This window comes from Apaloderma vittatum, unplaced genomic scaffold (genome assembly GCF_000703405.1).
Source record: "Apaloderma vittatum isolate BGI_N311 unplaced genomic scaffold, ASM70340v1 scaffold11525, whole genome shotgun sequence".
Lineage (NCBI taxonomy): Eukaryota > Metazoa > Chordata > Aves > Trogoniformes > Trogonidae > Apaloderma > Apaloderma vittatum.
The window spans coordinates 2,319-26,557 of record NW_009718858.1 but is presented as its reverse complement, the minus strand read 5'-3'; the positions used below and the strand labels follow the sequence as shown (position 1 = coordinate 26,557).

Below are 24,239 nucleotides of genomic sequence, written 5' to 3'. Positions count from 1 at the left end.
TTTAAATTAAAAGTTTAAACTTGTACAAACTTCTGGATAGAAAAAAACACAAGTAGGAGTCCAGATGAAAGGTAAAGAAGTTGACAGAACAATTTAAAACCCAGTAATTCCAAACACAAAATCACTTTTATTCTTCTTCTTGCCATCTACTACACAAAGCAAGAAACTCTGTCAACAAGTGACAAAGAAAAAGCTTTATATACGAATCCAGTGTCTCATATCCTTACACCAAATAAAGCACCACATGAAGATTCTCCAGCCATTGCAAATGCTCTCAACACTCTTTACTGTACAATTGTATTTAAATTCTTATCAAACAACTGCATATTTATGTTTCCATAGGCTTTATGCAGTACTCTTGGCACTCCTCTATCAGCAGGAGCTGTCTCATGAAGGTCACAACAGGTTATGTAGCTCTCACTTATTTACATTCACTTAACTCCCTGCTTTCTTCACTGCACACTTCTAAGTGCATCATTTTTTAAACACATGCAAAACAGTAGAGCACCAATATCTTACTTCCCTTATGTGAGTACATATATGCGTGCACACACAGCAACAGCTGGCCTGATCCCTTCATGGACCTGAGCACAGAAGCACATAAAGATCACTAGAACAGCCCAGACCAACAGGTCACCAATTGCAGCTTTCTACCTGACAACCATTTGAAATAAGTCCTTAAGGCAACGATAGGCAGCTGGTGAAAGACAAAATTCCTGCATGAAACACTTCCGTAACAGTTTTCAAGCTGGGTTGGGCCCCTAAGCACCAACAGCTACTAAAGAACTACACAAGGCCCAGGGCCCTCTCCCAGCACACCTTGCAAATCAGCCTGATACAGGCTGCCGCTGCCAAACACATTTAGACCCTATGAGGTCAAGCAATGAATGATTTACAGATTCCTGGTTCACAGATGTCAATAGTTTTCTTTCTCCATAATAAAGATAAAGCAATTGCTTCATGGAGAGGTGACGAAAAAGATAAGGTAAACAGACAACAACTGCAGTCTGACAAACTGTCTGCCTCCATAAACATGCATAGCAATGACTGGTGTGGAGAGCTGAAAACTAAACAGTTTTCATTTTAACTCACAAGATATTTATCACGCACATATACAATACAGAAATTATCCTGAGCTGTCTTCAGAGCATGCATGCCAATTCCTTCTCTCCATGTCTATTTCATGAAGCTTTGCACTGTAAAAATGAAAGACTACTCCAAAACTCCAAGTAGCAAACCAGCAAAATGGCTACAATCTACAGTACTGCAAAGCCTCCAGCATAAGAAAATAAAATGAGCTCCAATATTTACATGCAGTTAAAAAGTTTCATTTCATCATACATACCCAGCAAAATTACTTGCATCTGGGAGAACGTAAAAAAAAAATCTACTGTTCCCTGGCAGAAGCAGGAGAGATAGAGTTACGTATACTCCAGTGAACACAAGGGGTCTCTTTTGGAACACAGCACTCTGCTACAAACTCTGAACAAGTGTATAAATTGTCTATCCATAAAAACTTCTGTTTCGTCTCCATTTTCACCGACTCTGGGAGAAATCTGTCCTCAGTGAGATAATATCAGTAACTCTGTAAAAGGAGTGCATACCCAATATGAAATTCTACCCAGTGCAAACTGCCTCACAGGCACACTCTAAATTATTAGATCTCAGTTCACTGTAGTTTATTCCAGTAATCTGAGTGTTTATCAGGGTGGCATAAACACTTTTGCAAATCCTCCCCTCGTTTTACATTTTTTTAAATTTTTTTTTTTAAGTGCGTGGATTTAGTATTTGCCAGACTTGGGAATTATTTTAGCCCCGTCTGCTTTAAATAAAATTTGTAGCATTTGCTATGTTGCCTGTCTTGGGTGATTAAGCCCTTTGAAAACAGACCAGGCACAAATGCTGTCGCAGCTGTCTCAAGTCTCCATGCCTCAGCCACAGAGATATTTTATCTAAGTTTAAAAGCATAGTTTGGTTTCCATGTTTAGACTTGGCCCCGGTAAAAGCGTCCCCTGACGCCAAATGCCGTAGTGCCTCTAACATGGTAGTTTGTCCTCTGGGAACTTAAAAGAAATGTATTATTCACATTCCAACAGACTCCCAAATCGCTTTAAACACTGGTATGTGCAAAATTTCTATTGTTAACATTAATAAAAGACAGCTCCTCATTCTTCAGTCCAGAAGTATGGAGGCTCTGCGCATTTTAAAAAAATAATAAAAAGTATCTATTTCTATTGTGTACAAGGGGAGATAAAGGAGCCCTAAACAGCAAAAAAAACCAAAAACCCAACACTAAAAACCACCTGAATTGAGAAACATAGTTACAAAGATGAAGCATAAAAAGCAGTAACAAGTGAAATGATCTCTCAATCTTCTACTTCACTTGGAAAGAATTAAAGAGCATGAACCCTGCAGGAACCAATCGAGGGTTTCAATGAAAAGAATTTCTCCTCCTACTGCAGACAACAATGAAAGCCACATAATTGGCATAAAGATTTCCATATTTGAGGTATAATGAATAGATTGGGTAAAAGCCTTAAGGTTTTAATAAAGCTGGCACACAGACAATAGCACAGAACTATATATTAGCATACTGTGAATATATGCGCTGTGGGCGTTATTTGAAATTGTTAATTAAAAGGATATAGAACCTCGCACCTCCAGATAACTGACGAACCTGAAGCATATGGAACATTATACAAACATTGCTTTTATTTTACTTTACTAGAACAATGTTTCGTGGCCAGTTAGAGACTAGTAACTGAAAGACAGGACTGAAATTGTTTTTTCTTTCCTCACTCAAGAAAAGCCCATTTAGAAAAAGCTGAAACACTATGGAAACAGCACTGCATAATTTCTGTATCACATCTCATCTTACATCTTTATGCAGGCAGTTCAGTTTCCAGGGCTGTGGGAACAATTATTTCAAAGAAAAAAAAGGGTGGTGGGGCGGGAGGAGGTAGACAGAGAACAACTATTTTATATGCTACCTTCTTGCTAATAGTGAAAAAAGTTTTAAAGCTTTCTAATGAGTAAGGATTTTAGTGTGTGATTACCCTCCCCCACTCCTCTCTGGAAAAGGAGATGATTTGTGTAAATTTTTTTTTGAGGGCTTCACAGGTTTTTATTACTTGATGTCAACAGTTTACACTAGCTAGACTTAGTGAAATCGCAGTACTTCTAAACTCAATTTAACAGGGAATTTTGTAGCGTAAAGGTATAAACACTACAAATTTTCATGGTCACATATTACTCTCTTCACAATTACAGATCACAGCTAACAAAAACATTTGTTTTTAAAACAAATTCTAAAGCTTTCTGCTTATTCAGAAGAGTTTAATTTTTTAAGCAAACCAGCATCTTGAAAAAAACTCATAGGCACTGCATTGCTGATGGGCTTCTAAGCTAGTGAGCAATTAAAGCCTGTCTAAAAAGAGAATCAGACTCTAGCCATAAGCTGCTGACATATTCACACAATTCTACAAACATTGGAATGAGCAGCACAAACTTACAACAATTCACGTAGTAAAGATGAACTGGTTTAAAGCAGAGAACAGAAAGGCCAAATAAAATCCAAGCCTAGAATCAAGACCTACAGAACTTGAAACTAGATATATTAAAGGGAAGAACAGTGGGTTAATTGCTCATTCCACAACTGCAGTGATTATGAGCTTTGATTCCTGATGCTTTTTTTTTTATTTTAAAATCTGTATTCCAGTACAGGTACATACCGCCTTTTAAATCAGCTGACGCCCCCACGTACTGGAAGTTGTCCATATTAATTACATCAATAATAGGAGACACAACTCTGGTCTTGTCCTAAAATAAATATTAGAAAGTAATATTGAAATAATGAAATCAATATATAAAGATTCAGGCAGGATGACATGTTGAACAGTCAAGCAGGTTTTAATTAGCGTCTCGCCCAGCTCTCCCGCTACTTCAACTTACGGCTCTGAACAGCCAGTGCTGTGAACAGCACTGTTCAGCATCGCTTCACAGAGCAGAAACCACACTATACAGCTGGGAATCCTCTTGCTGTTCTAGGCTACTTATATTCAAGCAATCCGTCTTCTGACTTGCTACTGAAAGCAGCAGCAAACTTGCATTTCTAAAGACAGTCGAGTAAATGGCACTTCTATTTGTACTTTTAAAACCACCTCAAAGAAAAGAAGTACCCAGGCAATTCGTTATTTTCCACGGCAAATCTCAGGCCACATAGTGTACTATGGTCTTACTATTTCAACCTTTAAGGAACACGTAGGCCTTTCAGCAATCAGAAAAGACTTAGGTTAAAGTTAACCTATCTCATATTTCACAATCAGTTAGTTTGATAGGAAAGAGAACCTAAAACCATCTCAAACTAGTAATGCTATTAATGTCCAGCAGCCAAGATTCCAGTGGTACAGATACCACATTCCTCTGTTAAACCACGGTCTCTTATACTACCTTGAGCAATGTTAATTACCTTAGCTGACGTTTCTGTCAAAATAGTTTAAAGGAAAACAAAACAAAACAAAAAATCTTGTCAACAACTCCACATGCATCATCCAGTGGGATCATAAGATACCAGTACTCTAAAATAAGACTCACCTAATATTAGAAATGCAATATCATGGTTAAGGCAGTTTGCCTCCATAACTTACGGGGTGGGGGAGGGAAAGTTACATTTACAGATTGAAGGAGAATTTCCATGGTAGTTTGATGGAACATTTTGCTTGAGTTTGAAATAGAAGTTTGAGCTCCACAATTTAGGATCATTCAGAGAACACAGATAACTTGAGAACAGTGTATCACTGAAGCTGTAAGTACAAAAACAATGTTCTGAACAACCTTTGGTAACTGTTACAGAGAAACTGTTCTCACAGTTAAAAAAATATGCCAACCTAGGCATCTCCATTTTAAGAATTTATTTCATGTCTTCAAACAACTATACATATCTTCTAAACAGTGGTTCAGCAATGCATTCCCGTGGCTAATCAGTATTACACAGAACAGATTGTAACCAAACTGGTATGAGAATAACTTGAGGTTGTAAGAGGAGACATAAAAGCAACTCTTTTAGTCAAATGCTTTGCTTGGTCCAATAAGGACATTAGACTCTCGTTTTCATTCATCGAATCTTAACTATTCAATCTGGGCTGATTTTGATAAACCCTAATTACATAGTTCACATTTATTAGGTCATTCTGCCCAATTGAACAAGAGGTCACTAACTTCTGCATCTGCCAAAGAAGACCCCAAGCAAACCCAAGAGTATCCAAGCTGAAGACTAAGCTAAGAGCTCATTACTAATTTCTACGCTCTTTCTAAGCATCACTGCAGCTATACCACTTGGGCCAAATATCTGCTTTTATGATGCAATATAACATCTAATCAGGTCTGCTACTAGGTATTAATTAGCTTGGTCTAAAGCAAACTAGAAACGCAGACAAAACCTCACCAACCTGTCCTATTTTCCCATCAATCACATCTTTGGCTCCTGTTTCTATTAGCTGCAGCCCCAAGTACGTGTGTGTAACAGCAAGCATACAGTTTTTCTGAGTTGTACTTGGGAGGCAATTATGATTTACTGCACCTTCACTGCAGAACACTGTGTTTGTGTGCCTTCCCACACCACTAAATCATTTCAGGTGCACCCATGACCTTATTTTAGGCATTCTATACACAGTGATAGAATTAGAGGACTCCATTTAAAGACTAAGGCAGAAGATATCCAGCCTGTTATTCACAATATGTGAATCAGCACAAAATACAAAAAAGAAACCACCCTTTCTTTCTTTTCTGAAACTGAGACAGCTTATGCACCTATGACTGTATAAAAAATGTTTTCTGACAAAAATTTGCATTTTCTCAAATGGTTGTGCTTGGCACTGTTGAACCTCACCGTAAAAGTTGCCCAAGCCATCAGGTGTCACATTAGGTAGAGCTTTAGTTAAGCTTCAACTTATCTCCATCATGCTTAGTAAAGCAAGTAGCATACTGTCTATATGAGTTTGAGATTTTCTCAGGCTTTTACTGCCAGTCTGATCAGTTCTATCAGTATCAGTGCAACAGCACACTAACACCACTTGCTACACCTAAAGTATTATTTAAACAACTTACAGCTGTTTCTCTGCCAGACAAATACTCAGGTTGTGAGCATTCAGTTCCACGTACAACACCCACTTAGTCAGCCTGGAAATATGCCGTTCCTTCCACGATTTGAAAACATAGATTTGCTCAGCAGCAGACAAGAGACTTGCATGTTCTTAAGGTGATGCTTTGCAGGGCACTATGAAGTTGTTAATGCAGAGTCTGCTAAAAAGAGCTTGTGTGTCTCCAAAGTAGAGAGTTCATTCACTTAAAACACTAAAAAGCAGCTGCTGCCTTTAAGTTATCCTAAAAACAGACACTTAATTACCTTACAGTTTATTTATTTATATTTATTTCTAATAAAGTAGAAATCATTCTGAAGGGTTTACTTATAATGAAACACACAAGTGTTTCTACAGTTTCTTGGTGAGGATAATAGAAAGAAATAGCTTGCAAATACTGCAAGTCTCTAGTGCCTGGAAATTTGTAGCAGACTATTTCATCTTAATATTTCATAAAGAAGTTATGTATGCTCTAGAGAGTTAGACTATTATATATTATTCTCAAAAACCATCAGAAATTATCCTCAAGATTCTGCATACATTGCTACTCCCCCTCTAAAAATCTCAAGACACTTTAAAGATTAAGCTTCGTAACACTCTTAAGAAAAAAATACAAATGTTTCCCTTTCAGCATTGTGTCAGCTAAAAGCTGACTCATTCAAGGTCACAAAAATCTGAAACAGATACGAAAATGGAAACCACATCTTGTTTCTTAACGTTAATTCTTTCTTCCTTTTAAGACATTCTTTGTTTAAAAATGCCTTCCTAGAAGTGGTACAGGATTTACAGTCATGCACTATGAGAACAGATTAGTTCAGTTCTGCAGCACCAAAATCGCCCAATTTTTATTTTCCTCATATAACTGACACATTATAAGAACAGAATATCAAAGTGATTAGAATTTAGAAATGAAAAAAGCCAAGTAGACAAATGTTCATGAAATAGCTGGCAGTTGCCAATGTTTTCAAGGTTATGCACACTTGTTACTAGGTTGACTTTTGGGGGCAATCAAAAGGTTAAACTCCACTGGCTCCTCATTTAATCTCCCCTAATGCACACATGAGAAATCTAGGACATAAAAGTAGCCTTGGGGAATCAGGCAGAAAACCGTTCTCCAGGAGAGAGCAAAGAAGTTATACCAACTCCATGTTACACAAGTATCTGTGTAACAGATTGTTCTGATCGCTACAATATTCACCCTTTATGTATGTTGCTTTTGCTTTAAGGCTTAGCAAAACTTGTGAAGAAAAACCCCTAGACCCTTCTAGGAACGCTGAGCAAGCCTGGTCAATTGACAAAGATGCCCTAAGAAGGAAGTCATCTCAACGAAAACAACTGTGGGAAGGATTATCCTTCAGAAGAATAGGAGAGCTCAATGACTCAGGTGCTTCTAACACAAGCAAGATGTCAAAGACATGGCTTTCTGAAGGGGTTACGGCACATCAGATCGAGTATTGCAGAACTGATGCAATTCAGACTGTTTATTGAAAGCTATACCTTTTTGTATTGTAAAATACACAACTAGTCCCCCAGAACTCTGACAGAATTAAATGCCAAGTGGGCAATTATGGAACAAAGAGAAAAAAGAAAAACAACCCATGCTTTCCACCACATATAGAATGGATGCAGCAGCACATCAGAAAATACTGTATTAATGCATAGTAGCCCTGACCAGAAAAGTTACCTTCGAGGCCAGAGGAGATTTGGGTTCATGTCTATCCACCTTCTTGTCACTGAGACTACTAAGAAAATGCTGCCAATTAACATCAATTAACACACCAACCACACTGTGAGCAATATCAATCCATTCAAAATAACAAAGAACTATCATATACTATACAAACACCATCCATGTCTTAATCATTTCAACAAGCAGAAAGCTTAGAAGCTACTTTACCAAGCTCTATACCTGTTGGTCAGAAATCTTCCCAGACGAAAGTAAACTGGAATTTCAAATCAATTATTTAACAGTACATCAAGCTTTTAAGAATGGAAAACTGTATTCACACAGCTGAAGACTATTGGATGGCACACATTAGTGTGCATCCCAGTGAAGAGCACTGAGGAGCAAGTTTTGAAGGATCTAGTTCATGTGCTGCTAAAAAAATAGCTGCTGCCCAAAGCAAAATATGCACCCATTTACGCCACCAAGTATACCCCATGTAACGCTGGATCTTCACAAAATTGTCAGCAACTTAATAACAGGTTTTATATTCTGTTAGGATGAAAATGTACCACTGTTTTGTATCTAGTATCAGTTTCAGAAAGCTAAATGAGTGTGCCCTGAGAAAAGTTAGACAAGAAAAAAGGGTAAGTGGCAAAGTATCAGTCTTACTAAAGGCAGGATTCTGTTGCCCTAAACAGCCATTTCTCTTCTGGTTTCTCAAACAGGAAGATGCTTCAAACCATTTACACAAAAGGACCTGAAACAGTTCCCACATCCTAGAAGCCATTAGTGCTTTGGCTGCAAGCATTCTCCACTTCCATCTGAGAGAGTTAATGCCTTCCAGTTTATTTTTCTAGTTAATAATTATAGAGAACTTCCCTCAAACTTCTGAGGCTATGACACCTTACACGGGCACCAAAATAGAAGAAATTGCTACGTTACTTGTGCTGAAGGGCTTTTAGGTTCTAAGTGCTTTAATAGTGTCCAGGTCTAAGCTGATCAAAGTTATTTAAACTCCAAAATAAGGAAAAATTAGTCATCAGTTGACAGTTTCTCCACTGACATAATGAGTATATGGGTTTCACTTCTCTCCCTGTCCCCTCCTTTTTGAGGGGAAATACAAAGAGAAATGTAGAGAAGATAAGCAAAGAACTGAGCATTAACAAGACTGGGCACCTTAATGAAAATATTTTTACAAAGAAGCATTTTGAAAGTAAGCCTTTACAGGAAGAGGAGTTTACCAGAAAGTGAATGCAATTAAGCAAGAAAAAAACACCCCTTTGTCTGGAGTGTTCCCCAGTGCTTTTAGGGAAAACACTTGATTCACTTTCCACTTCATCTGATTTCCTCCAGACCAAGTTAACAAGTATAACCAACCCCTGGAGAAAACACTGTGCTTTCACTCTCAATCCTCTCACTTGCTTTTCTAGGACAGAAACTAAGCATCGTTTTCATAGAAGCTGAGAGCCCACAGTCCCTGCTAATTTCCAGGAGAATTTTGATTTCACAGCTCAGTCTCCCTCCTATTATCGCACTGAATCGTAATGAGGCATAAATACTCAGGTAAACCGAATCACATTGAGATGATATTTGTTGAGGAGAACGATACTTTGCTCTAAAGATTTTCCACACTTACTGAGGAGGTCCCTAAAGAACCAAGGAAGCATATAGGTGAATTGCCTGTAAAGATAATAAGAAATATTCACATTCTATGTTCCCGTGGTCCCAGATTAAATTAACAAAGAGTGGGTTTTAATCACTGAACACTCTGATCATCTCCATCATCTCATTTCAGAGAAAAAGCTTCCTTAGAAAAATGCATAACATTAATGTAGTATAAACCAGATAGCTTTAAAATTTAAAAGCTACTCCTTCAGTAAATTACTGTAGAAGAACTTTTTACTAACCTCAGCTACTCTTTCCAAAAGTGGTTCCAGCCAGTGTTCATTGCATTCACAGTGACTGTCCAGGAAAGTCAGCACTTTTGCTTGTGCTGCATCTGCCCCTCTGACACGGGAGCGCATCAAGCCTGAGAAGTAAAGATAAAGTTTTAAATACCGAGGAAAACAAACAACAGTAGTGAGAAACTATTGCGTTCCAAATTAGTCATAAATTAAATCGCTCTAACTTCAGACAAGACAAACACACAAATTCCATTATCAAAATGCAATGCTAGTAAACAATTCAGTGAAATGCCTTCATGCCAAGCAGCCTGCACATTTCCAATCTACTGCACCCTTGTCTACAGGTTTCACTCTGAAGTAGAAGTGAAGTACCTTTTCAAAAAAGGTGACACACAAGTACAGTTGGCTCTGCATTATAGTAAATTATAATTATACTGATCAACACTACTCAGAATTGGTCCTGAAAACAAACACTTTTCAAAGAATCATAGAACTGTTCAGATCAGAAAAGACCTTTAAGATTGAGTCCCACTGTTAATTTAACACTGCCAAGTCCACCACTAAACCATGTCCCTAAGCATCTCATCTACACATCTTTTAAATACCTTGAGGGATGGTGACTCAACCACTTCACAGGGCAGCCTGTTCCAGTGCTTGACAACCCCTTGCATGAAGAAATTTTTCCCAATGCCCAATCTAAACCTCCCCTGGTGCAACTTGAGGCCGTTTCCTCTTGTCCTATCGCTTGTTACTTGCGAGAAGAGACCAACCAACTCCACCTTGAAACAACCTCTTTTCAGGTAGTTGTAGAGAGCTGTAAGTTCTCCCCTCAATCCCCTTTTCTTCAGGCTAAACAACCCCAATTCCATCAGCCGCTCCTCGTAAGACTTGTTCTCTAGTCCCTTCACCAGCACTGTTGCCCTTCTTTGGACATGCTTCAGCACATGAAGTTCAGCAACAGAATTATCCCCACTGTCATTCACTCTCCCATCCTAGTTATTACCACAGTCTGTCCATTCTTCCATCAACTTCTTCCAGATATAACCATATTTCCTTAATGCATGTCTGAGAGCCTCACCCCCATCCCCTTCAACTTTATTTCCCCTGTGTTTCTTGCAACTCTTGTTTTGTGGTTTGGTGGGATTTTGTTTGAGGGGTTTTTTGTTTTTGTTTGGTTGGGGGGGGTTGTTGGTTTTGTGGTTGGGTTTTTTTTTTCTGAGGGGGGGTAGGGCTCAGTAATTTTACCCTGAAAATATTTCTTTAGGAAGAAACTACTTTGCCCTGTTCCTTCATTTCTTTCCTTCTTTTAATATTTGTTCATTGGATGTCCTTAGCATTCCTTAAAGTTCCTTGCTATACTTACACACACATCCCAGAACATCCCATCATTTACCCCAATATAAAATACAGCAAGCTTCATCTCATTTCTTTGCAAATTTACTCCCTACGTTTCTCTATTACACTTCACAATTAATTGATTTTACTGCCAGTCAATAACGAAGCCAAGTAAATAGCTTTTTTTTTTCTATATTGTTTCCCATCAAGTCTGTTCTGTTGTGGTTTCTTTTGAGTTTTGGGGGGTTTTCTTTATTATTTCCCTTAACTGAAGCATTGTCACAGAGTCAAACTCATTTCTTTCCATTCCCTTCACAAGATAAGCTTGCGAAACATGACTCTGCCAAAACAGAATAGAAGATACTTAACAGGAAAAGCTTGTTCAGTCTGTCCAACATTCAGCAATAAACCTCCCTCTTCTCTTAGCACAAATGTGAGTGCTTTACTGCAGTAGACACATACTGTGCTGATGCTCCCTAACTGTACTTTCTGCACCTTTTCTGTTGCACATCGGCAGCTAAACACGCCTCGTAATTTTGAGGCTTTCTCCCTTAATCCAGTTTTAAATCTGTTCTGTTTTTCCACATCAAACTATTCCTCAAGAACTCTGGCTATGTTTATTTTACTTCTGCAATTCCTCTCTTCCAAAGCTTATATCTAACTTACATTCTTATAGAACCTACTATCTTGTTCTGCTTCCACATAAAAGAACAAAACAGTGTTTCTAATTTCCATTTTTTTGTCCTAAATCTGAGGTGACCGCTTGGGGCACCGGGTCTTCTACAGTCACACTCAGCATTACATCAGAGACTTGAGAAGGTTTCCCTGAACATTTATTCACAGACTACCATGCTCTCCAAAACACATTTTCCTATTGCGAACTCGGGTCCCAGAGATGAGACCAAAAGCTACTATCACGTATTGCTGAAAGCACAGACAATATCCTTTTAATTTTTTATTTTTAAACACACTGCTTTCCTCTGTTGTTAATACTAATGTCTTAGTGGTTGATTTTTCTGATTCTGATACATGTGTCTGAGATACCAGTATCAGCCTACTCTTGAAAATGAAAAGCAGAGTGAGTATGAAACTCAAGAAAACAAGCCAGCAATCAAACAAAATCTTAAAGTATTTTAATTTTAAAAATTATCACCTGGTTGCACATACACATGCCTAAGCAGAATATAAACACTACAGTAGATCCCACGGGTAATAATTTAATCCTAATCTCACAAAAATACCAAGGCAGTACTGTGCCTTTAATTTGCAAGTAGTTTTTCTTTTCTGACATAGTAACAGATTTGTCAAAGTCATATTTCATTTTCAGAAATATAAGTACGAATGAAAATTCAGTTCATCTGTATACTTATAATTACCACATACCTTACAATTACCATAAAATAAACATCAAAGAAGTGTTACTTCATTTGATTTTTCTATTACTATCACCTCTGCCTTAAAATGCTGTTCTGACCAGAGGAATGATGCTATCTACTTACTCTGCAACCAGGGCATGTCTTAAGAGGCCTGCTTTCCTAATAAGCTTTGTTCACAAGTATATTCCAAACAAAAAATTTAAACACTGAGCCCATCAGTTTGCAGTAATTAGATATGAGACAACACATTTTGTGCGTGTCATTTCCAGTTTCTGACAATCTAATGATTCTATCTGTTCCTCAGGCCAGGCTGGCAGCCTAGAAGATACAGCACCTATAAATATAAACACATATCTGCTAACTCAGCCAGCTATTTCAACCATCTACTCTCAGTTATTATTTCAAACAGCTGTGGAATAACAGTTGCCTGTATCTTAATACTTTAAGCTCCACAGCCAGAAAGCTGCTGACTGAAGGACATGGAGACATAAGACCGTAATTTACAAAGCACAACAAAGAGGAAAACAAAAATGGAAGACAAGTTTGCTACATGGGACACTGGCTTCAACAAAGCCAACATGCTTCCAACCCTCCTGGCTGTTCACATCCTCTCAGGTTTGCAAACAAACTGTTCTAACCAGGCTGTTCACCAACTGAGTATTTAAAATGATCTCTAGTAAAGGAACCAGAAAAAAAAAATAGGGCTATTCTAAAGGTGAATTGCTTCAGACATTCTTACAGTTTACAGTAAGACCTTAAGGACAATGGGAGCAGCTTAACTGAGGATTCAGTTCAGTAACAGAAAGGAGAGGTTGAGGGTGAAAAGCAATTTCTTAAAGTTGGTGAAAGCCAACAGTGGGCAACTGCACACACAACTATATAGGATTAATCAGAATTACTGTTTTTACTTGCACAAATGCATTTGGTTTTAGTCCTTGCACTTTTAAGTTGACTTATAAGTGGAAGTCTCTCCTCCAATATGGAATGTACAGTAGAATGTTCCTTTAAAAGATCTGATGAAGATTAACAAATAAGGCAGGGCAGTGGAATTTGTATCTTCCTTAGCCCAGATTAAGCCTACCTTCTCGGCGATCGTTTCGAAGAACCCGCACTTTTTCAATTTTTCCCAAGAGAGCACCATCCTCAGCTTTAGAAAATAATAAAATAAAATAAGTCTTTAAAGGGATGAGAACGAGTTTGATATCCTACACTGTATACCGTAAGAGAAGCTGTCTTCAAACAAAAGCTTTGCAGTGGAAAATGTTTATGGTCACAAAGAGTTAAATAAGACATATGATTAAAAAAAAATACCTACTTGTCTCACCAGAAATAAAGAAAAGTTACCAGACTAAGGAACTACTACGCCCACTATGTTATTTAAAACTAATTTAATTTTACGCTCTTGAAATATTTTTATTTAATGATAATTCTTTTTGCTTACTTCAGACAGTTTCTACATTGCATAAGAAAAAACCCACAACTTTTTACAGGATTAAATAAACTGTTACATTTGCCTATAAGAAAGCTCACCTCTTAACCAACATTAAGGCTTAAACCTATCCTAAACTAGCTATAAACTACCACACAAATGTAGACATGAACTTCCTTTTAAGAAATGTTACTCAGAGGTTCATTCTAATTGTTCAAGTTTGTATTGCAGTACTATAGCACTTATAAAACTCTGACTTATTTTAGATTAAGTACTAGTTTTGGATCAGTCTCTGCAAACTCCTACTCATGTGACTTATTCTGAACAGTCACCTACTAGCATCTACAGAAAGTCTTACCAGAATAAACAAAAAGTTCAGACACTGTAAAAGTACTTACGATCATTACTGTAGTCATCCACCAGTATGATTTCCTTAATAAGATGTGATGGGCTTTTTTTAAGGACACTGAAATAGACAAAAAAAAAAGTACTTAATAGTAAGAAGTCTTAATTTTCCGTAAGAATGTCATAAAAGCAGTAACTTTGTTGGCTAGGTTCTACTGTGACTTAAGGATTCTATCATCAACAGCTACTGGCTCACTCTTACAGAGCGTATTTGTGAAGAGGCGTAAGTAAAATTGCTCCTTGCAAAATTCCAGCATTCAGAAATGAGTGGATTAGACAACCTGTAACATGGAAGTCTTGCAGATAGCTTTAGATCAAATATGCCCTGAGAATGCATCTTTACTCAGATTTTTTCACAACTAGTTATACAGCCAACCTGCAAACATCTTCTAGTAATTGGTTCTACACTTCCCTGCATTTGTAGTTAAGGAGAGTGATTTTATTTGTCAAATGGCCCTATTTCAGAATGTAAGAACTGGAAGCATCAATGAAATTAAGGCTCAGGTTTCCATCTGCAGATGGTTCAGAAAAGCACAATGGCTTTTTACTTCCCTTCCTTTTCACAAAGTATCATCTGACACAAGTGAATGACCTTCAGGGAAAAAAAAACCAAAAAAAACCACAAAACCAAAAAATCCCCAAGCAAAAGTGATCAAGGTCTCTCAGGGATACCTGACAACAGTTCGAAGCAAAGCAGATCTTGCCTCATTATGAAACGTGATCACCACACTAGTGGCTGGCAAATCTATCCGCCACTGTTTCCGCTGACACCTGAAAGACAAAATATCCTGTCATTTAAACATAGTGTTTCCATCCCAGGCGTAGCAGACAGCCTTCATCATGAAGCATTTACCTATTACTCATTTACACACTACATCTACCTAGGAAGAATGAAATATCTTGTTTGCAGGTGATAATTATAATCAACTCTTCTTCTACTTTTGGTAGTACCCAACAGACTCAGAAGTCAGTGTAAGATAGAGGCAAGTTCCGAAAAGTCACTGGACTATCATCACCGCAGCATATCAAATGCCTTTCATGCAACTGAATATGAATCCAGAGAACTTATTTTGCTTTAAAAGCAATCAGAAAATCTAAGCAAAAGAGCATATTTTTAATGAAAGTGCACAGGTTCACAGGCTACCTTATGTCTCCTCTTTAGAATGGCACATGTCCACTTCTCCCTTTATTTTTAAAGCTATTGTAGCATCCTAGTCTTGCTCTTAGATACAACTTCTCATGAGAATATAAACCTGTTTTTAAGGATTGTAACATTTGGAATTTGAAAAACAAAGCTAAGAAAATGTTGAGCCAACTAAACACAGAACCACATCCTTCCAAACCACTGAGATAATTAAATATTCCATCTATGTCAACTCATTTTACACCACCTCTAGCAGCCTGAAATTAGTATAATAAGCAAAAAGAAGCAAATCCCAAAATATTTCCTGCAGAACTGCATAAAGTTAAGCTATTTAAACCATCGACAATAAATCTAAAAAAGACACTATCACTGTATTAGACACTGTAACAGTACTAGAAAACACAATATATTGAGTTTATGCTGAAAGCATTACAGTCTGACAGGTCACGAAACTTTCATGCAGTTAATGAGTGATGTATTTGTTCACATATTGTTTATTTAAAATTGGAGTGGAGTTTTAACAGGTCTAGTTGTCTTCAGGGGGAATAAACCCAGCAGCATGTACCTTTACCAAACTCAGTAAGTATTTTGTGCAGCATTAATTAAAGGGAAGAGAGGCAAGTTATACTGCTACCTAAACTAGGTCTCTGCCTACACAAAGGCCTCTCCACACCTGACTAAACATCTGTGATGCATATCACAAAACCACACAACCTTCAACGTCCTGGAATCAGAGCGCGAGCGGCAGTGAGCTTCTTGCCCTTACCCACTGTACAAAAGCCCAAGGACCTGCGGTGTTTTTGATACAACACACCCATAATGTCACACGTTAGTGCTTGCTGTGAAACAAAACATTACTGTGCCATGACAACCTTGCTCACTCTGAAGAAAAACACAGCCCAGGCCAACGCCTACACTCGCTGCATCAGATCAGCAAGGCCTTATCCAGCTTCCTCAAATGGTGATCTCTAGATTACTTCATCATTAGCACCCATCTTTGAAGCAATAAATCACAAACCTGTACATATTCCTGGAAAGTAAAGATTTAAGATCTTCTCTGTTGCAGGCTTCTGACAGTTCATATGGACAACTACAAAGCATCTAGCTATTATACACCAAAGCCTATGGTGCCAAAGAAAGATACTCTTTTTTCTGCTAACTTTCAAATTGTCCACAGAGAACAAGTCTGCTGTGCATGCAGTTATCACATGAAGCACTTGCATTAGAATAATTAAAAGTCACATTAAGCTTATATTGATCTCTTTGCAGAAGAAAGCACTTGAGCTAGAGCACATCTTAGGGTAGAATTACTCAAAGCAATGAAGCCTCTCAGTTTTAAGGAAACTGAAGTGCACTACCGTGTATTTCTGAGGGAGAAATTAAGGTTTTTAGGCTTCCAAATAAAACTGAAGGAAAGTTTCATCAAGTATTTCTACTCTCAGCTCTTCAAAAATCCCTGCTTTAACTGACTCAGTAGCTGTCCTCCTCCTATTCCACTGCGTCATTAGTGTCACAGTTAAAAATCAAACCAGAGAAACTATGTCATCACTTCTGACATGGAGATTAGACATTCTTTCCTCAAATTACAGCACTTAATCTTTCACGCAGTTCTCTTGTTGTTCAGTTACCCTTTGTAAACAGACCGCAACAGAAGGAAACCCAGAGGTTTCTCAAAGCTGTTTTAAGTCGCAGGTGTGAGCATCAGCTACAGTGAGAATGTACATTCCTACTCAGACCTCCTCTCTCTGCGTCCTTTCCTACATTGTGCCTGGCTGTTTTTCACTTCTTCCTTTTGCTTTAAAATAAAGGCGAGCAGCTTAAACAGGTGAACCAGTGTACTACTGGCAGGACTTCACAAAAAGCAAGTAGAAAGCTTTGGTCTTAAGCTGATGCTAGTAAAGTCTGTCCTATGCAGAAAGGACTAAACAATGTAGTATTAAAGAGATGCATAGTTACATGCACATTTACATATCTAACGTACAATCCTGATAAACTGCTTCTTAACAACCTAGACAATTTCAACAATTAAGCAGTATCATTATGGCGTTATTTCAAAGTCAAACAGCCTCTTAGACACATTAATACAAATAATAAAAAGTTTCTTAAGTGGAAGCAAGTATTTCTTATCCAGGTTTCTTTTCTAAAAGAAAAAGATTGTAGAAGCTCTGTAAGAAATCTTAAACTAGTTGCTTTCAATTTTATTGAAATTAATATGCTTCCAAGTGTCACGTGCTCAGATCGGTAACATATTCTTCTTCCTAAGGCTATTGCTCTTACTCTTTCCATTGGACAGTTCCCAGACGTTAAATTCCTGTGAATTTTTCAGCTTCTGCAGTGAATGCCCTTGCCAACTTGCCAAAACAGAAGGAAAATTAATTACAACACTGCAGAGGAAGCATCAAGGACAATTTGCAGGAATAATTGCTTCAGTTTGGGTTGTTTTGAGTTTCGTCATTGTTGTTTTGTTGTGGCTTTTTTTCTCCCTGTTAGGTTTCTTTTTTCTTTAAATGATGACCATAAACAGACTCATGGGCTAAATCTGCTCCACAGCATAGTCTAAGTAATAATCACAGCGCAGATACAGCTTTTTCCCAGGAACATATCTCTGTTTCCCTCTCTCTCTTTTTCCAGCTGTGTACTATGTATCTTCTGTCCTGTGTTCACTGGGGTGTGCATAAACAGATTTTTTTAGGTCTGAAGATGACAATCAGCACATACTCAGAAGAACAGAATCACAGAGTGACTGAGATCAGAAGGGGCCCCTGCAAATCCTTTAGCCCAAATTCCCTGTTCAAGACAGGACCAGCAACAACAGGCTGTACATTGAGCTTTGAATATCCTTAAGTCTCAGGACTTCGCACCCTCTCTGGGCAACCTGCTCCACTGTTTCATCACCCCCACAGCAAGAGAGACTTACAAATGTAGAAACTAAGAAAAGTCATCAGACAAACAGGAACAAAGAGAGACTAAAATGCAGCACCAGTATGGATATAGAATACACACTGATTGAAGTCATGGTAACAGAAAAGCTTGAATAAGATTAATTGTTCTTTAATCCATCGTTCAAGGACCGCACCACAGTTTATTATTCCTGTCATTGTAAGAGCTGGAGAGTTCCTGCTTTAGAAAAACCACCTGCTGCTCAAAAGCCGTAAATACAAAAAGGTTAATCCAAGCTAAACACGGCTCGGTTGGTACTTACTGATCATGTCTAGTGTCGGGAATGCTTCGGTCCATTCGCAGTTTGTCACTTTCTACCTGATTGAACTTATTGCGGGCATATGGATCCTGACCAGATCGCACCATTGTAGCACCAACATAAGCATCTTGATCAAAGTCTTGCCACCGAACTTTTCCTGCAATAGAAATTATAATATAATTGCTAAGATTACATTGGATAAAGAACAGCAGTCAGCAATCCAAACATAACTCATGAAACAACTTGGCTTAATTTTGCAACAAAGTAATTAAACGTTAATACTACTGTTAATAATGTAATATCAACAGTCATTTTGCATATTAAGTTCCACTAGAACATCCTGTGAATTAATGAAAAATTGAACATACTCAGTTGTATAAACTGAGTTCTGTAGTCAACAGAGCATCCTTCATCTTGTTCTTTTTGCTCGTTGGTTTTAGTGTTGGGGTTTTTTGTCACTGGTTTTTTGGTGGTTTTTTAACTCCAAATACCACAATTTCCATTTAAAAAATAACCACCTGAAACTCCACATGGCAACAGGTATTAATATGGCAGATGAACTGGCTATAGAGTTATCCAAGAAACAGACTTCAAAGATATTATAATTTAATTTACTATCTCATTACCTAAGAAAAAACACAGTCAGTTATAATCAAACCATTGGAGAAAGAAGCCTTTTAGAAGTGTAAGATACTACTACACTCAAAAAAAAAAAGGCATTTAAAGTAGGCAGAGCAGTAGATCACTCTCCAATGTACTCCAACTGCTCTCCAGTAACTGCAACCTCCTCTACAATCAGAACTGATTCACAGATTAATCCCTCTGTAACAAGGACAGTGTTACTCTGTAAACGGCTGTGGCACTAACGCAGAAAGGCAGATTAACATCCAGCCACCAGGAATGAAAATTCAGGAGTTTCACCACCCTCAGGTGTGAAACAACAGTATGATATCTATCAGTTCCTACCTCTAGCTGAACGTTTGCCCATTGACAGCTAAACCTATGCTACCTACAGCAAATTTACACCACCTTTAACTCAAAATCAGAGCTCAAGTTTTAATGCAATACAGACATTCTTGCTTTAACGTGGATGTGTATGAGAATCTCCTGCAAGCAGAGGCTTGCTGTGGTGAACACAGCATTCTGCTGTCATAAAAACAAAAAAAAAAAATACAAAGCCAAAGTTGTCTCTTGTGGTCGCTGTTTATCACATATGAGAGGAGTTAATATTAATTGTTTTCCATAAAAAATATACAAAGTTTCTGAAGTAATTGCAATTAAGTTCACCAAGTAGGAGGTTACAGAAATATCACTCCATTCAAGCTCAGCTTGTAGATAAATAATATAGCTCAGGCATATCCTAAACTAAGCTGATGTGAATAGAGGGAATACTATCCTAACAGCTATTAATGAGTCAGATGTCGCTGAGATGTTTCAAGATTTGCTTTTGCTGTCTCTCAACCAGCAGAGCATGAACACTAAGCAAGGCCTCATTTACAGCTTTCTATTCATAAGCCATGCCCCAACTATGGTGTGTTAACTCTCGCTAGAAGTGTCTCATACTGAAAGAATATTTTCTGTGATCGAACAAAATAATTGTTTGTTGTTGAACCAGACAAATACCACCAACTTGATTACAAATTCTCTATCATATCAGGATCATCCAAAGAGCTCATCTACAAAGCCAACTTGGACCCACAATCTGATCTGGTTCTCAGATAGTACTGGAGGTCATACGGCAAAAACATCAAGGCATGGAAGATTTGGTGGATTTAGTGGTTTGTTGATGGTGTTTTGGTTTGGTTTTGTTTGTTTCTTTGGTTTTTGTGAAGAAATTGAGTAAGAAACAAGTGCCCATATTTCTGTACTACTGATTTAAGAGCTAGCCAGTTAACATTAAGTAACTATTTTTACATTTGAATTACCATCCTAAGAAAGTTAAACACATACACACATAGCAGAACTATAGGGTTAAAAAAACGCAACAGACTGCAGAACATTTAATAGACACTTGGTGAAGTATCCCAGAGAGGAAACTATGGGAAAATAACTGGAGGGAGAAATACAGGTTTTCAAATTTCATTTACTGAAAACAACTCTGCGAAGAAAACTTTCCAGCTGTCGTGGGTAGCCCACAGACTGCCAAGGTTGTTTATTTTCTATCCTTTCAAGTTCTTTCTTCAAAACATTTCCAGGAACTTACTTTGAAAACAAAGCTTACACCTCCGCTAGCTACCACACTACAAATAACCCCATTCACTGTAGTGTCCAATAATTACACCAAACCTCAGCTGCAACAAAAGTATACAAAATGCAAGAGTGCCTTTATTTAGGAAACCAGAAGAAACACAGGTAAGACCATCTCACCACATAACTCTCTCCCTTAGCACTTCCTAACACTTTTGCAACCTCCTTGGTAACTAAACTCCATTACCATCCTTCCTTCCAATTTATAATATAGCTTCAATCTGGAACATAGATTGAATATTTTCTGAAATACAGGGCATGTCATGTCAGTGCTTTCGTAGTCTACAAATAAAAGTATTAGTGCATTTCACAAAATAAAATCTACACTTAAAATGAACTTATATAAGACTTTCAACTTTCAAACATTCCAACTTCTAATGGATTTTAATACTATGGGTGCTTCAGGACTGTCCCTAGCCACTCCTCCAGTTGCTGTCCATCCAGGAGAAAGAGTAGTTAAAACACAAGGGGTCATGAGGGCAGCACATCAGCAGCATGGGTGATACCTTCACAAGCATTTTTCTTAAACAGGTTGTGCTCTTTATGAACCACAACATGCAACATAGGCTGCCCACACAGACTTAAGTTAACTGCTGGAAAATGAAAGGCTTATCTAAAGGTAAAGTATACTGTCTAGCCTTACTTGTGCTGAAAGGCTTGCCTTTCTGACAATTTATGAACTCAATTTTGAAGTCAGAAGTGGTTTCACAGACCTTTTCCATTATTACAGGTACTGTTTCTTTTGTATGCTTCCCTGGGGTACACAAATAGGAGCATGTTTGATTTAATTTCTTCTGGGGAGTTAGCTGGCTCTGCAGTTTCCCGAGTTTCAATGGATTTTGCCAGGTGGAATGACTATAAGAAAATGCAGCTACATTATTTCAAACTTAACTTAAGGAAGTTCGTAACTTCAAATTCAAGCAAACATGTGTTTACTTGTATCTAGACCTAGTATGACACTAAATTAATCTTTTAAACTCAACAGTAAATGAAGCAGGTTTTGCTACACAAGAGTCATATCAAGCCAAAAAAATTTAAAAAAAAATAAATAAAAAATCACTGAACCAGCTAATAACCTGGAACTAGGATATGCTGTAGTGTTGAACTTGGTTTTTATAAGAAGTGCTTGTTGCACATACATGTAACTTATACAGAAACAAGAAAAAGACGAAATCCAGTGAACTCGCTTCCTTTTGTCCAGGTATTTCCCAACTCTGAAGTCTCGGAGAAGGCAATCAACAAAAATAGTGCAATTCACCACTATAATTTACAATAAGCATGCTGATTTTAAAAAGGAGGCACATTTGAGGTTTTTTGATCTGCAGTAAGTAGGTTTGTCCAAAAAAACAACACTACTTTGGTACATTTTATTTCATTTCTGTTTCCATCCAAGTAGAGCCTGATATAAATAATTTAAAATGTATCATTTAACATTATCTAAGACGTTAAAATCAGCAAATGCAACACTAGTCCAGAAAGCATAGAGTAAATTTGAGAAGACAGAAAGGAGACCACTTCACAGGGCTAAATTTACTGAAAAGCAATGACAGCCACTGAATATAAGAACAAGTGAGTTTGGCTTGCCAGGAAGGAGCCAAAGCCTGGCTCTGGCTCCAGCAGAAGGCCCCGTCAACTGTGTGCAATACTAATCTGATCTACTAAGGAAAAAGTCAGATAAGAGCAAGTCAACATGAGATAGAAAAAAAGCAGAGCAGATAAATCTGCATGCAACCAAGCAGCAGGCAACAAAGAGTAGGAATAGATGGACACAGAAATGTACTCCCTCTTACTGACTCAATACAACTTAAAAGCAGTAGGGTACTCAACAAAAATATGATTAGTATGACTTACAGGCATTAAGAGATTCCAGATCTTCATTAACTATGAAAAAGAGGTTTTTGAGTAACTGCTGAAACTTCTATCATTAGAGAGAACTTGTCTGTGTGGATAACTAACAGGAAAACTGTATAACAATTCTTAGAATCATAGAATCTGTTGGGCTTGAAAGGACCTTTAAAGGTCATCTAATCCAATTCCCCTGCAGTGAGCAGGGACATCTTTAACCAGATCAGGTTTCTCAGAGCCTCATCAAGTCTGACCTGGAATGCCTTCAGGGATAGAAACTCCAAGAATGGTCTTTCTATCTACAAGAAGTAACATCACTGTTTTCATAAAACAAGAAATAAGACTTTTGCAGCATTTTAAAAAGTAACCAAATGTATCAAAGGTAAAAAAAATTAAATAATCGAGTTCAATCTTTACGTAAAGCCATTTTAAAGAAAATGATAATAAACAATTTCTTAATTCTGAGAAGTCCTGAAAGTTATGATGCGGCATAGTGCTGAAATGTAAATATAGGTCTCCTAACCTCAGTGGAAATGAAAGGCAGTTTTGAACCAAAGCCCTCCTAAAATTCAGTTACTTTGCTTTAAAACAGTGTAAAGAATCTGAATAAATATGAATTACAAGCTTCATTGCCATAAAGATTCAAAAGTTTGCCTACATGAATCAAAAATCATGAAAATAGTGATTTCTGAGTGCATAATTCTGTCTGCATAGCTTTTGGTGTTCAATTCAAGACTCTCATGCTGCTTTGCAGTGAGGATTCTCCCACCTGTTAAATCAAGCCATAAGAGATTACTAATCAATAGATGAAATGAAAAAAGCCCAGACCTGCTCTACTATATACTTCATTTTACTTCTAGCTTCAGCCCTTCCAGCTTCTGATATCTCTCCCTTTCAACCTGTGACACTTCACTTGCCACTTCTTTAATACTCAAATCTCTACTTAGGCCCACGGTGAACGGAAGGTCTTAGAGGAAACATATTGGGTTTGGCCCATAATACACAAACATTCAGAAACAGGAAACAAGAATGGTAGCTGGAAGGTGCAAAACTGGCTGACCTATAATCCCAATAACAATATTTGCAGGGGGTTCTGTTAAGGGAGAAAAATACTCGAAAAGATCTGCCAGAAACTAAGTTAAATAAACCAGGCTCTTTTGACTTTTTAGGATTTTTTTCCAGTTTCATACACAAAGTAAAGGTTTTTCCAAAAAAGCATACGTACGTAACCAGAGTCTTGTTTCCCCTCTCCAGAAAGGAGCTAAGATAAAGTAGGCCAAAGGCTACAGGACAAAAAGCCATGAATATCAAACAGCTTATACTGTACCAGGAATCTAAGACTATAAAACAAAAATCATACCTCGCATGTTACTTGGGATGGAAATTTCCAGCTGCTTAAAGGAAAGTTAACCTTGGTTAGTCTTTTCTTCAAGACCTTACAGTACTTCAAATGTTTAGCTAAGACAAATTCGTAAGCCAAACATTAGGATTAACAGAAGAATAAAACATGTTGTGAAGCCTATCTAATCAGAAGTTGCCCTCCTTGTAGGGA

General features: G+C 37.7%; 1 protein-coding gene across 1 annotated transcript in view; it reads right to left on the bottom strand.

Annotated features, from left to right (window-relative positions):
• GALNT2 (polypeptide N-acetylgalactosaminyltransferase 2) overlaps positions 1-24,239 on the bottom strand; it is a 38,339-nt gene that overhangs the window by 13,264 nt on the left and 836 nt on the right. The window contains exons 2-7 of the mRNA XM_009870410.1: positions 18,599-18,752; positions 14,925-15,023; positions 14,246-14,313; positions 13,500-13,565; positions 9,711-9,832; positions 3,732-3,819 (exon numbers count right to left, since the gene is read on the bottom strand). Coding sequence (XP_009868712.1) covers positions 3,732-3,819; positions 9,711-9,832; positions 13,500-13,565; positions 14,246-14,313; positions 14,925-15,023; positions 18,599-18,752 — 597 coding nt within the window. The remainder of the gene's footprint in view (positions 1-3,731; positions 3,820-9,710; positions 9,833-13,499; positions 13,566-14,245; positions 14,314-14,924; positions 15,024-18,598; positions 18,753-24,239) is intronic.